This window comes from Vicugna pacos, chromosome 1 (genome assembly GCF_048564905.1).
Source record: "Vicugna pacos chromosome 1, VicPac4, whole genome shotgun sequence".
Lineage (NCBI taxonomy): Eukaryota > Metazoa > Chordata > Mammalia > Artiodactyla > Camelidae > Vicugna > Vicugna pacos.
This window is the reverse complement of record NC_132987.1, coordinates 68,379,351-68,393,433: the sequence shown is the minus strand read 5'-3', so window position 1 is coordinate 68,393,433 and position 14,083 is coordinate 68,379,351. Positions and strand designations below refer to the sequence as shown.

General features: G+C 46.8%; 1 protein-coding gene across 1 annotated transcript in view; it reads left to right on the top strand.

Moving 5' to 3' along the window:
- The window catches only part of ARHGAP31 (Rho GTPase activating protein 31), a 96,579-nt gene extending 83,654 nt beyond the window's left edge, over positions 1-12,925 (top strand). Inside the window, exons 10-12 of the mRNA XM_006210319.4 lie at positions 403-978; positions 5,962-6,239; positions 9,262-12,925. Coding sequence (XP_006210381.2) covers positions 403-978; positions 5,962-6,239; positions 9,262-11,694 — 3,287 coding nt within the window. The 3' untranslated portion in view covers positions 11,695-12,925. The remainder of the gene's footprint in view (positions 1-402; positions 979-5,961; positions 6,240-9,261) is intronic.
- Positions 12,926-14,083: the final 1,158 nt, after the last annotated feature.

The following is a 14,083-nucleotide window of genomic DNA, read 5'->3' as shown; positions in this document are numbered from 1 at the left end:
TTGATTCGTCTCCTTTATTTTAAGCAAACATCATTCTACCACTTCCCATCCGTCTTTTCAGTTTTCGTGACCTACATTTAGTGCTTGGTGGCTGGCTGCTCTGTTCAGCAGCCTTAGCAGTGGCTGTCTTTAGGAAACTGCTCTACCTGCAAAGTTTAAAAGAGATGCATATGAGACAGCAGGAAGTGGTTCCATCAGTACACTGCAACAAAATTCCGTGCACATAAGATACTTTTCTCCTGTCAACAAATGTCATGCACCTGTCTTTATGAGGATGGCTATGCCCTTATTAGCACACCATGCCTTTCCATTATTCAAATATTGTGTGCCTTCCCTTATGGAAGGCTGTGCAGTGATGTGTGTGCCCAGGCTGCTGACCACATTTGTTTATTTTTTCACTAGGAAAAGAAACCAAAGGAAATTTCAATCGAACAGTCACCACGGGTGGATTTTTCATTCCAGCAGCGAAAATGCACACGGCTAGCACTGGCAGCTCATGTGACCTCAGCAAGCAGGAGGGTGAATGGAGCCAGGAGGGGATGCCAGCAGGGGCAGAGGGGGGCTTTGATGTGAGCAGTGACAGAAGCCAGCTCCAGGGCGCTCAGGCCCGGCCCCCACCAGAGCAGCTGAAGGTGTTCCGGCCCATCGAGGATCCTGAGAGTGAGCAGACAGCCCCGAAGATGCTGGGCATGTTCTACACCTCAAATGACAGCCCCAGCAAATCTGTCTTCACCAGCAGCCTCTTCCAGATGGAGCCCTCTCCCCGTCACCAGCGCAAGGCCCTGAACATCTCCAAGCCCTTTGCTGTGTCCGTGCCACTCCGTGTATCAGCTGTCATCAGCACCAACAGCACCCCGTGCAGAACACCCCCAAAGGAGCTACAGTCTCTTTCCAGCCTGGAAGAGTTTTCTTTCCAGGGCTCGGAGAGTGGAGGTTGGCCCGAAGAAGAGAAGCCACTGGGAGCTGAGACTTCTACAGGTAAAACAGAGGAGAGGGTCTTGTTCCATTGTAAGAGAGAAAAACCAGACTTACACTGGCTTAAACAGAGTTTGCAGGACAATATAGTAAAGTGGTTAAGACTGTGGGCTCTGGCTGCAGGCTGCCTGGGTACAAGTCCAGGCTCAGCCATTTTGCTGTTTAAGTGAACATAAACACTCTGTGCCTCAGCTTCTTGATCTGTAAAATGGGAATAATGTTAAGGATCATACTTTTTTCGTAAGTCTCTTGTGAATTAGTCTTGTGAATAAATCTCTTGTTAAATTAGTTGATACAGGTAAAGCTCTCAGAACAGGGTCTAATATATAATAAGTACCCGATACATGTCACTTTACCTATTACTATTATTTTATTGACTCACATAGTAAGAAGGCAGGAGGGAATGCTCACAGAATGGCATGCAGAATTGGAATTAGTGATTCAGCTCTTCCAGACTCAACCTCTGTCCATGCACCCATCCCACATTTCTACCTCACACATGCAGAGAACATGGCTAGCAGCCCTAGCAATGAGAAAGAGCATCTCCCTCCCAATTTCCTTATATCAAACACAAGGAGGACTCTGACTGGGCCTGCTTGGGTCACATGCCCAGCCTTGGACCAATCACTGTTGCCAGGCTAATAGGGTTCTAAGACTGGCTGAGCTTGAGTCTCCGGGCCATCTCTGAAGTGAGAATCAACAGCCAACTGTGAGCCACACAGAAGGGAAGTCACAAGAACCTCAAAGGAAAGGATGGCTGAGAGACAAACCAACACATGCTCATTGTGGTTTAAGAATAGTTCTATTTCACTTAGCTAACTTTGTCTGATCACCTACCATGGTGTCAGCCACTGTCCTAAGTGTTCTACATGTATTATCTCCTTTCTCTGCACAGCAGCCCCATGAGGCATGGGTGGTTACTGTTGTCCCTGTTTGCTTAGAGAGGAGGCTGTTAACTTGCCCAATGACTCGTAGCAAGGAAGTGTAAAAGCCAGGATTTTAATCCAGATTTTTAAAAATCCATGCTTTTAAGCACTCCTCCCTGTTCCCTCCTGTTTGCTATGGGCTGTGGAGTTACAGAATTGTTAAGACACAATCCCTTCCCTCAGCAAGATCACAAACTAGGAAGGGAAACCGAAACTCTGCACCCACCTGCAGCCCAGGGGCAGCCTGTGGAAGTAGTCTGACTCTGCCCTCGGGCTTTCTGAATGAGGGAGAGCACAGGCACCCGAAGTGTCATGAAAGGGGTGTTCAGAAAGGACTTCAAGGGCGTCAAAAAGAAGCAGCCCTCTCCTTCTTGGAGGATTCCAGGAAGGCTTCTCTGAAGAGGTGACATTTGGGCCTTCATAAATGGGTAGGATTTCTTAATGCAGATGGTGGAAAAGGGCAGGCTGAGCTGAGAGACTCTGCCCGTTGTGGGAAGGGTGTAGGTTTGGGACTTAAGCTGGCCAGATTCAGATCTTAGCTTTCCCACTGCTTGGCAGGGTGACAGCTGGTTGACATCTCTGAGCCTGTTTCTCTTCTGCAAAGCAGAGATGGCTCCTATCTCAAGGGCTGGGGTGAGGTCTGCATGGGAAAATGTCTATGAAATGCACCCAAAGAGATACTAGGAGTTGCCTCATGTTTTTTTTGAAGAATTTACAAAAGAATTATTTTAAATAGTTATACTTTAGTGCATCTGAAATTTGAGTCTTTCTACAAAAATTTGTTTTGCCTTATTGTTTTTTTAATCAGGAGCAAGCCTGTCTTAAAAACCCATGATTCTGTTAGTTAAGGGTACAGCCAAGCTGCTGTAACAGAGAGAATCAAAAACACAGTGGCTCAAACAAGATAGAAATTGATTTCTGCCTTACATACCAGCCCAGAGATAGGTGGCTGTGCTCTGGGGGATCCTCTGTGGTCCCAGGGTCCTTCAGCCATCTCCATGCTGTGCCTTTCTACATGGTCAAAATGGGCTCAACACCCCCCACCACCATATTCCCACCTGTGGGAAGGGAATCAGGGGAGGCAGCCAAGTAGCTTCCATTTAAGGATGGACCCAGAAGTTGCACCCATCACTTCCACCTCCATTCCATTTTCCAAAACTCACATGGCCACACTGACTTTACTCAGGGAGGCTGAGAAACAGCACTGGCTGGATGGCCAGGTACCTAGCTAACCTTAAAGGATGCGAAAGGATCTGTTTCTAAGTGAAGAAGAGACTGGAACTAGGGGACATTAGCAGTCTCTGCCTCTATGATTGCCCACTTTGTGCATCATGTGTCCCCTTGGGAAGTTGACAATGCCTTTCCCTTTTGAGCTACAGAAAATCTTTTGTAGTGTACAAGTCTCCAGCAACAGAATTCATTGGCCAACTAGGCTAGGGTACTTTCTAGAAGTAGATGCTGCCTCTGTCCCGAAGAACTTAACTGAGGGATGGATGCCACATACTTATGAAAAGAAAATGGTAACCTGCTGACTTGGCACCATGTAGGGAATAGCAGTGAGAACTTCAGGCAGTAGAAGGAGGGTGTGGTCTGGGGAGGCTCCAAAAGAGATGCTACTTGGTTTATGGGTTAGATTTGGGAGGACCGGAGCAGAGGAGTAGAAGGCCCGTCTGGGGCAGCACGTCTGCTCAGTGTCATGCAGGGGAGTGGTAGGAGAGGAGCGGGTACATGGCTGGGCTGGAGTGAGGAGGGCTTTGAGCAGGACAGTGAGTGATCTGAACAAGCTCACATTTGGTGCAGGGCCTTCCTCCTCGCCTTACTTTAAGAGTCCGCAGTTATGGTCACAGTCAATGAATGGAAGACCCTGAGCTCTGCAGAGACACTGGCAAACACATCCAGCTAAGAGATCTTAGTAACACGGGGAAAAACAATTCTTTTTTAAAAATCACTGATGCATTACCCCTTTACCCAGAAGTCTCACGTCCAAGAATTTATCTCAAAAAAAAAAAAACAGCTGCATGACTACAAAATGTTTATGTGCATCATGACATTATTTGTAATAGCAAATGGAAACAACCCAAATATCCAGCTTTAGGAGATGGATGGAATAACTAGGCGCATCCACACGACGGAGTCTCGTGGAGTCCATAGCTTTGTGGTCCTGCCCCCATTTCCTCAAACCCCTGCACATCTGCAGGAGACAGTTTCGGTGCACACAGAAGGCATCCTGTTCCAAGTGTCTGCCTCACGGCTTTTTCTGAAGGAAGGATCTCACCCAGTCCTTGGCTCAGGACAGCCCAGAAGTATGGGGAAAATTAACTGGGGCAGCTCTCAGTCAACAGGAGATGGGAACCGGTGGGTTAATGACCCAGCCTCCCTCCCTTTGGTGGAATAACTATGGGGTACATTTCTCATGATTCTTCAGAGGGCCACCAGGGACTGAGTTCTGGTTCCTCACTGTGGTAACCAGCTCGAAACCATACTCTTTATTGACTTTTCCTCCATCACTGTCTCGGCTCCTCTCTCCTGCTTCCTGGGACCACCTTCCAAGTAAGCAACCTGCTGCCAAGACCTTGGCTGAGACTCTGCTTTGAGGGGAACCCAAACTAGGTCACAGCCTAAAGAACAACCTTCTGATATACTAATATGGCGTAGATTTCAAGATATGTTCTTAAGTGAAAAATTGCAAAGCATAGAACAGTATAGATCATGTGCTGTATTTTGTGTAGTAAAGGTAGGGAATCAGAATATACACAGTACAAGGATACGCTTATATATGCAGAAAGGAATATGGCAGAATAAACCAGAAACTAATAAAAATGTTTATCCATAAGGGACAGTAGGGGGATGTGGAGCAGAGTGGAAGAAACACAAGGATGAAAGTGGAACTTTTCTGAGAATGCCTCTTTTATAGGATTTTAACTTTTCAGGTCTCTAGATGTTTTGCATAGTCCAAATTAAATTAAATTTCCAAAAATAAGCCTGCTACAGCACTCTTGTCAGTTCTGAAGCAGTATTAGTTAGATCAGGATGCTGTCACTAGGTCTGATCCAGATTCAAGGCCAGGACTGTGGTGAGATACCTGGAGTTAAGTCACCAGCATACCCAGAGGCAATGAGCAGAGTTTGCTTTTAATCAGTGAACTTTCCTGAGCTTGTGCTGCATGTCAGACACGGTACTAGGTGCTTTGCCTCCCTTGTTTATCTTCACACGAGCCCTGTAATGTATTATTACATATTATTATGCCATTATACCAAGATTACAAAATTTGTTGAGAAACTAAAATTTGAACTTGTTTCTTTAATTCCAATAAAAGTAATAATAACATCAGTGAGAATCTGCTGTGTACCAAATACTTTGCTAGATACTTAGTCCTTCTTCATGCAAGGCAGTAGGAGCCAAATGTGAGGTCTGCCTCCCTCTCTTCTGTTCTGGTAGATGTTTAAGATTGGAGCTTAATCACTTTAGATATAGAGATATATCCAAATTGGCGCATAGATCACCCCTGGAAAGAATCATGCAGGGAGCTTCCATTATAATCATAATACATCTTTGTAGCTTGGTGACCTTAGGCAACAAGTGAAAGATCAGATTAGAGCAGAGTTTCTCAACCACAGCACTGTTGACATTTTGGACTGGACAGTTCTTTGTAGGGGGCTATCTTATGCTTTGTAGGATATTTAGAAGCATCCCTAACTTCCACCTACTAGATGCCAGTGGGCATTCCGCCCGCCCCATCACCACTCCCGGTTGTGAAACCAAAAGTGTCTTCAGACATTGCCAAATGTCTCCTGGGGAGGGGAGGAGCAAAATGGTCCCCAGTTGAGAATCACTGGACCAGATGATCTTCAAGGTCCCTCCCATCTCCGACAGCCTGAGACCTGGGATCTGATGACAGGACACTGCTAAGAGGAAAGGGGAAAGAATGTGAGGGGGCAGTGAGCTGGGAGATTTCCTCCATCTATTTGAAGCAGGACCAGTCCAGGACAGTTACTGTGCTGGCAACCACCTCTGTTGACATGGAGCCTCCTTCAACTGATAACTCTCATCCTCACTGCAGCATCTATACCCAAGAAGGTGGCCCTAGAGGATGCCAAGCCAGGACCAGATGCAATGAGAAGAGTGGAATGCAGCAAAGGCCTTTCCCCAGAGCCAGGCACCCAGCTAGAGAAGACGACCTCAGAAATCTCCCTCGGCTCTCAACAGTCAAGTGAATTAGAGAAGAAGCCTGATGCAGAGAAGGCGATGGAAGAGGGTGGAGAGACTGGCCAGGTGGAGTCCAGTGCTCTGCAGGAGAGCCCCGGGGCCAGAGCCGAAGCTGTGTTTCTCCATGAGATGGTAAGGTGGATTCACTGGTCCGGCCAGTGGAGTCCTCTTTTCCCCAAGGGTTCTTGGTAAAGCTTAAAGTCTATTTTCTTTTTATCTTTTTATTTTATTTTATTTTATTTTGAAGAACCAGTTTCCACCAAAGGAACTTTGGGACACAGCCTTGTAACCAGGTCTGGGATTTTTTGGCAATGAACTTTTCAGGGGTCCTGTGGTGATAGGAAATAACTACCAATTCCCTAGGACAGATCCAACTCTAAATATTTCTGACCTGAAGTCACCATAAACCAGTAACGTCCCGGGAATGTAATGACATTCAATCCCGGAAACAGCACAAAACCCATTTATCATGTCCCGGGCCCAAGCATGCTGACCATGCATGGGGGCCAGCTCCCTTCTTCCAGACATCATGAATGGACAGTTGTCTGTGCTTGTTTGTAAAATCTTCTGTAAGATTTTCAAGATCTATTCCTTCTCCCTACAGTTTCTGGAAAAGTTGAAACATGATGCCAGAGTGTACTAAACCTCTTCTGCTTTTTAGTGATGGAGATTCCGAGATTTGTTGGGATATCCTTGCTTAAGATGAAGTTGTGAGAAGTTTTCCAGGGACATCCAGGGAGGAATCCTGCATTTGGGAGGCAGTGTTGTGACCTGGAGGAGTGTGCCAAAGAGGAAAAGGAAACTGCCTTTTCACCTGCTTCCAGGAACTTGGTTTCTGGGACATGCACAGAAGGCTTATGGACTGGGAGTTAAGGCAATGCAAGGGCACCACAGTGGCCTCAGGAAAGCTGAATAAGGGTTCCTAAAGGGTGTGCTTGTATTTGTAGAAGGAGGATACAAAGATTGAATTCTGAAAGGGATCAAGTATGAGGGACATTGCCTTAAAAAGCAGATAAAGGTGATATTATAAGAAGAACCAGGCTGGATTCATGGGAACAAGTAAAGGCATCAGTTCATTCATTCATTTAAAACTATGTATTATATACTGACTGTGTCAGACGCTCGGCTGAGCACTGGGATCACTGTCGTGTACAAGACGGTCACTGTCCCAATCTTCCTGGAGCTGACCGCTTAGTAGGTGAAAGGTCATTAAACAAGTCATTTCTAGGGGGATATGAAAGTATGAATTCTGTGGAAATATAATAGGAGGACCCAACCCAGTCAGAGGGAGTGGGGTGGGGTGGGGTGGTCACAAGTGCCAGGGGAGGCTTCTCTGAATAACAAACATTTAGATTGAGAACTTAGCTAGAAGAAAGGGGTTGGGGCAGAATAGGAATAGGGCTCTGATTGCCGTAAATCTGGATGGGAAAGAGCACAAAACATTCAAGGAACGAGAGCAAAGCTGGAGAACGTGAACGTGGACTACAGCAAGTACAGCTTAGAGGGAGGCAGCACGTCAGGCAGGGCTGCTTCAAGGGACTTGAATAACCTGAGGGCGATGGAAACTCTTCTGATTTGTTCAGAATTTTATCTTAAAGGTCACTGTATTCTGTGAGGAGAATAGCTTAGAGAAGGACAAGAGAGGAGGCAGGGATGCCAATTAGAAGGCTAGTCTGGGGCAGTGCAGTTAAGAACAGATGGTGGCTCAGATTAGGGTGGGGGTGCCGGGGGTAGAAATGGAAGGCTTCCAGAACTATTTGGAAGGTCGAGTGAACAGGACTTGATGAAGGATTGGCTAAGGAGTGAGGAAGAAGGATGAGTCAAGGACACCCCATCGGTTCCTGATCTGAGCAAAAGATGTACTATGTTCCACTTACTGAAAGGGCAGAGTGGGGCGGAGGGGAGTTTAGATGTTCATTTATTCATCTAAATTTAGCATTTATTAGTAAGAGGTTAATACTGTAGATGCTGCAGAGAGTAAGAAAATGCCTCTGTCCTGAAGGAGGGCACAGTCTAGTAGGTGAAATAGAAATGTACACAGATACATGCAATATAGTAGGATCAGATCTAAAAAATTGCCTCCTGGAGTTATCTGAAGGCAATAACTCGAAAGAAAACAATGAATCTATTTTAATTCACAGACCTCTTACTGAGCAATTACTCACAGTATACCAGGCATCATCTGGTCTGGAGTAATCAAAGATGGATGAATATAATTCCTGATTAAGGAGCTCACAGGCCTCCATTGGGAAAGATAAGCATCAAGTTAACATAATGTGAAATGACATGTGATCAGAGCCATGGGAGAAGTGATGTCAGGTTGGCAGCAGGTCAGACTTCCCAGAAAGGCCCACTTCCCACTGCCTACAAATGTCACCCCCACCCCTCTACCCCCAAACTGCTTCTCCTTGGGACTGAATTAGGCCTTGAGACAAGAAACAAAAGGAACTGAAATTTGACTCCCTGGCCCTGACCATCCCTCCCTTCATCACTTTCCCATCTGCAACTTGGGCTCTGTGTAAGGAAAGGATGGAGCCAAGAAGGACAAAGAAGTTGGATTTGAGGGGAGACAGGGACAGCAAACAGGATGGAGGAGGAAGCACCGATACCATTAACAGTGGTTATCTCTGGGTAGTAGGACTGTTATCATTTTGCTATTTTTCATTCTTCTTTCTTTTAATAGGTATTACTTTTTTCCATGTGGGATATGTATTTCTTTACATAAGGTAATACGCAGGGGGAAAAGTATTTATTTGTTTGGAAAGCAGGTTTCAGGGCAAGAGTTAACATTTTCGTTCTACTGGGAGAAGCTCATTCTTGTGAGCTACCCATTCAACCTGAGGTTATATGAGCTCAGGGATTGGTTTGTTTTATAAGGCAACAGTGCACAGGGATTAAGTGTGTATATTTTGGTGTAGAATGAGCTGGATTTCAATCCTGGTCTCTGCTGTGGGACGTACGTAAATTGTTTAATCTGCTTGAACATAGGTCTCCTCATCTCTAAAATAGGAATTGTCATTAATGCTGTGGCCTTTACGTGCTGAGGTAGCCAGCCGGGAACTGCTCCAGTCCCTTCCCTCTCCCTGGGAAACGGTGCGGAGGTCAGCGCCGGGAGTCCTTGGTTCTAAGTAATCAGTTTCTTGATGTTTTTCAGGATGAAGATGATCTGGCCAACGCTCTACTCTGGCCTGAGATTCAACAAGAGCTGAAAATTATTGAATCTGAGGAGGAACTCTCCTCGTTGCCACCACCTGCCCTAAAGATTAGCCCAGCTCAGCTGGTTCTTGAGTCTAGTCCAGGGCCGTTTGCTTCCCCAGAGCCCGCTGGGAACTTGCCTTGTGGCTCCACCCCAGCTCAAGTCTCTGCCCCTCTGGGGGAGTGGGCTAAAGATTCAACCAATCAGAGCACACAGGGAGCTTCCACAGCAGCCAATAGAGAAAAGTCGGAGGCAACCAGCCTCCTCCACAGATGTGAGCCTGAGAAGGGCCCGCGCCCAGATCCCGCCAGCCTGACTCCTCTGGAAATAGTTCCATTTGAGAAGGTTTCTCTACAAGCAAGTGTGGAGGTGGGAGACCCAGGGAATCGGTCTCCTCTCCTCCCTCCTGCTCCTCCTCCACCAGCTCTTATGGAGGAAGCGCCTCGAGTCCATCCATCGAAAGGCGACCCAGAGAGAGAAGACCCATCCAGGAATTTGAGAACAAATCCATATATAGACCAACTCAATTTCAAAGGCAGCCCTGGGATTCCCAGTCTTTGTCAGGGAGTCGAGGCTTCTCCAGAACAAAACGAAAAGCAAAATTCAAAGAATGCTGCTCCTGAGGAAAAAGACTCTAGCTTTCCCAGCCCAACCAGGGAGGTTCCCTCCCCACAAGGAGAGGGGGATGTAACCCACTCAGTACAGGAGCCTTCAGACTGTGATGAAGATGACACTGTGACAGATATTGCCCAGCATGGCCTGGAGATGGTGGAGCCCTTGGAGGAGCCCCAGTGGGTGACAAGTCCCCTTCACTCCCCAACCCTGAAAGATGTACAAGAGGCCCAGATGCAGAGTGCCCAGGGCCACCGATTGGAGAAGAGGCTTTCCCATCGGCCCAGCCTTCGCCAGAGCCACTCTTTAGACAGCAAAACCATGGTTAAGAGCCAGTGGACTCTTGAGGGTCCCTCCTCCAGCAGCTGTGCTAATCTTGATGCAGAGAGGAATTCTGACCCTCTGCAGCCCTTGGCACCCAGGAGAGAGATTACTGGATGGGATGAGAAAGCCATGAGGTCCTTCCAAGAGTTCTCTGCCTTAAAAAGGACAGAGGCTCTTCCCAACCAGAAGGGACCAGGTGGTTTGCAGTCCAAATCAGCAGAAACCAGCCCCGTCAACTTAGCAGAGGGAAAGGAACTGGGGACACACCTGGGGCACCATAGCTCTCAGATTGAGCAAGGTAGTGCTCCTGAGCCAGAGAGCAGCAAGGAGAAGTCACCTGGTGTGCAGGACAGCACCTCACCTGGAGAGCATCCCCCCAAGTTACAGCTGAAGAGTACTGAGTGTGGGCCCCCCAAAGGGAAAAATAGGCCTTCTTCTCTCAACTTGGACTCTGCCATTCCCATTACTGACCTCTTCCAGTTTGAGAATGTGGCCTCATTTGGTTCACCTGGAATGCAGCTCTCTGAGCCAGGAGATCCACAGGTCACATGGATGACCTCATCTCACTGTAAAGTAGACCCCTGGAGGGTTTACTCCCAGGACTCTCAGGACCTGGACATCATTGCTCATGCCCTGACAGGCCGCCGTAACTCAGCTCCCGTGAGTGTGTCAGCTGTGAGAACCTCCTTCATGGTCAAAATGTGCCAGGCCAGGGCAGTCCCAGTCATCCCACCGAAGATTCAGTATACTCAGATCCCACAGCCCCTGCCCTCTCAGAGCTCAGAAGAGAGTAGGGTTCAGCCTCTGGAGGGGAGCAAGGAGGAACCTGGCTCAACTGGTGGGACCTCTCAGAAACTTGCCAAAGATGATTCTTTCTCCTCCTCAGAAAGCCCAAAGGAAGAGAAACCAAAGCAAGATACAGAAGCCATCGAGTCCTTGCCAATAGATGCCACCACATGCCACATGGGTGAGGAGCCCACCCTTTCTCCAGAACTGGGTTTGGCTCACCTGCTCTCCACCCAGGATACAGTAGTGCAATGTAGAAAGCGCACATCAGAGACAGAGCCATCTGGGGACAATCTTCTTTCTTCAAAAATAGAGCGACCATCAGGGGGTTCTAAGCCTTTCCACAGGTCAAGACCAGGAAGACCTCAGAGCCTAATCTTATTCAGTCCTCCTTTCCCCATTATGGACCATCCACCCACCTCATCCACAGTGACAGATTCCAAGGTCCTACTGTCCCCTATCAGAAGTCCCACCCAGACAATTTCCCCTGGCCTTCTTTGTGGGGAGTTGGCAGAAAACACATGGGTCACACCAGAAGGGGTTACACTTAGGAATAAAATGACCATCCCTAAGAATGGCCAGAGACTAGAGACCTCAACCAGTTGTTTTTACCAGCCCCAGCGAAGATCAGTGATTCTGGATGGAAGAAGTGGGAGGCAAATAGAATGACATCGGCTCACCTGCTGGTGTCTGAAAAACATGCCATGATTCACCCGGAAGTTATTACAGGAGTAACTTGCCTTTATTCCAGGTAGAGGTTATCCAAGTTCGGGCTTATTTTGGCCTCTTCTCTTTCTTCAGCCTTTTGGCCATTTATTAATTAGTCCATTTGCCAGAAGAAAGGTCAAGGGAAGGACCAAGAGATGAAATTCAGATAAGCCTATATGACCAGGCAGGGACAGGTCAGGTAAAGGAAAAGGATGAAATGCTGGTCTTCAGTGAGACTTGGGGCTTATGAGTTGCATCACTTCCCCATCGCCATTAGCTATTACTGTTGAGAGCTGGATGTGTTGATGTGTTAATTTGATATGAAAGAAAGAGAAATCCTTTGCCTGTGTTGGAAAATGTTGCTATCGAGGTCTGAAGGCCTCCTATTTACTTCATGCTTTTTAATGCTCTTTAAAGCATGTGTTCTTTTAGACCAGTTTTCTGATAAGCTTTGTAAAAGTGTACTATCCAGAATAGAAGCAGATTTGGAAATGCAAACTAATGTACACTTAGATATCCAAGTGGGTGAATTTACCCATGCTCCCTCCCTGGAATCCCTGCAGACCTGTCCAAGATGGCTCCATATACCAGCATAGAAAATCAGAATCTATATTCACTCTGAGACTGGCACAATCCAGGAAGACTTTCTGGCTTTAGCTTTTATTCATTTGGGATTCCAACTGCCATTATCCTGCCCTCTGATTTATTAATCCAGTAGCCGGGCAGAGTTACCTCAATGAAATGCGCTGAATCTTCATTTAGGTATGCGGTAGTGAAATGAAGTGATCTGCTCTCCTTCCAGTATCAGCCTCACCCATAGGCGGAACTACACTCCAAACTTTAAATGGTTAAATCAGTGAAAGCACCTCTAGTTCAGCTTCACTCTCCTTCCACACTAGGCTCGGACCAGAGTACTGGAGAAGGTAAGGGGGAGAGCCCCAGGAGAAGAGGGAAATGCCCTTGCAGGGTGGCCATCACTCCTGTTTGGTGAGAGCTGCCCTTCTTGAAAATGTATTTCATTTTAACCCGGGGGTGCCTTCCTTTCTCCCTCCACTGCTCAAGAGCAATATGAGGCAGCCCTCTCCCTTCTATAATCCCTCTCACCCACTGCCCACCCCAGGCACTCCGACTTGCTCTTCTCCTGTCTGTATGCAAGCAGAAGCAATAAACCAATCTAATTTTATTTCCGTTATTTAGAACTTCAAATGGTTCTTTCCTTTTCAGCTGGAGAGAGGAAGGAGAACCAACATAACCTGCTGGCAGATTTTTGGTGCTCTTCCAAAAAGGGCTTCTCAGGAGCCCTTCTCAAAGCAAAACCCATCAGGATTATCAACACTTTCAAACCTTCTAAAACAATTGTCTTGTTTGAGAAACAAAGACAGGTAGGACCTATATGTAGTCTCATGCACCTCTTCTCAGGTCAGGGCTTGCTCTGTCTAGTTGAGTCACTGCAGAAATTTCTCTAAGGGTTTGAAGTACCTCTGGGCAAACCTCATGACCAAGGCTGGTGCTGGGCTGGGGAGGGGCTGAACTAAAGTTACCTCCTCCAGTGAGAGATTAGAGGCTGATGTCCTGCAGCAGATACATACTCCTCTCTCTCCTTCCCTGATAAGCTTTACAAACAGCTTTGAAATCTTGCCCAAACCTTTTAAGCCAGTGTCTACGGCAGAGATAACTAGCAGGCCAGATGATGAGTTCTGCTTTCAGAGGGCACTGACATGAGTGAGCAAGGGAAGCAATTAATAGGCCTTTGGTCAGTGTCTTCTGCATTCTTTTTGGGTGAGCAAGACATTGGACCGACAGCAAATAAGCTGTAAACCCCTAAGGAAAGTCCTAGGGTACAGCATTATCCCCACTAGGCAAGCAAGGTGAAGAAATACAGCGGTGCTAAATGAGGAGGGCCATGTTCAGCAGATTTGAAAAGTACATTCCTGCCTTATCAGAAAGTGTGGTAGGCTTTATGTCAATCTTCATGCACTGTGGTGTCTATGCTTCGATAAAGACCATGTTCCAGTTAGAATGTGAGAGAGGGTGGGAACCGCACTTTTTCACCATCAGCACTCTGAGCCGAGTAATATTTAAACTATTTTATGATTATTTTAAATTTTTGTTTGTAACACTTAGAGGATATATTTTTATTTGGAGATCGACTGAGAAGCCACCATTTACACATTAACAGGCGAGTTCAACTTGAGGTTCCTACATAGATTTATTAAGTGGCTGCCATGTTCCTTAGACTCCGACATCTTTCATTTGTAGCATCATCTTCAGGAGTGTGAGTGTATGAATGTCATCATGAGGTGACAACTGTCTGGAGACATTCCCTACTCTGAGCTTTCCTAGCCAATCA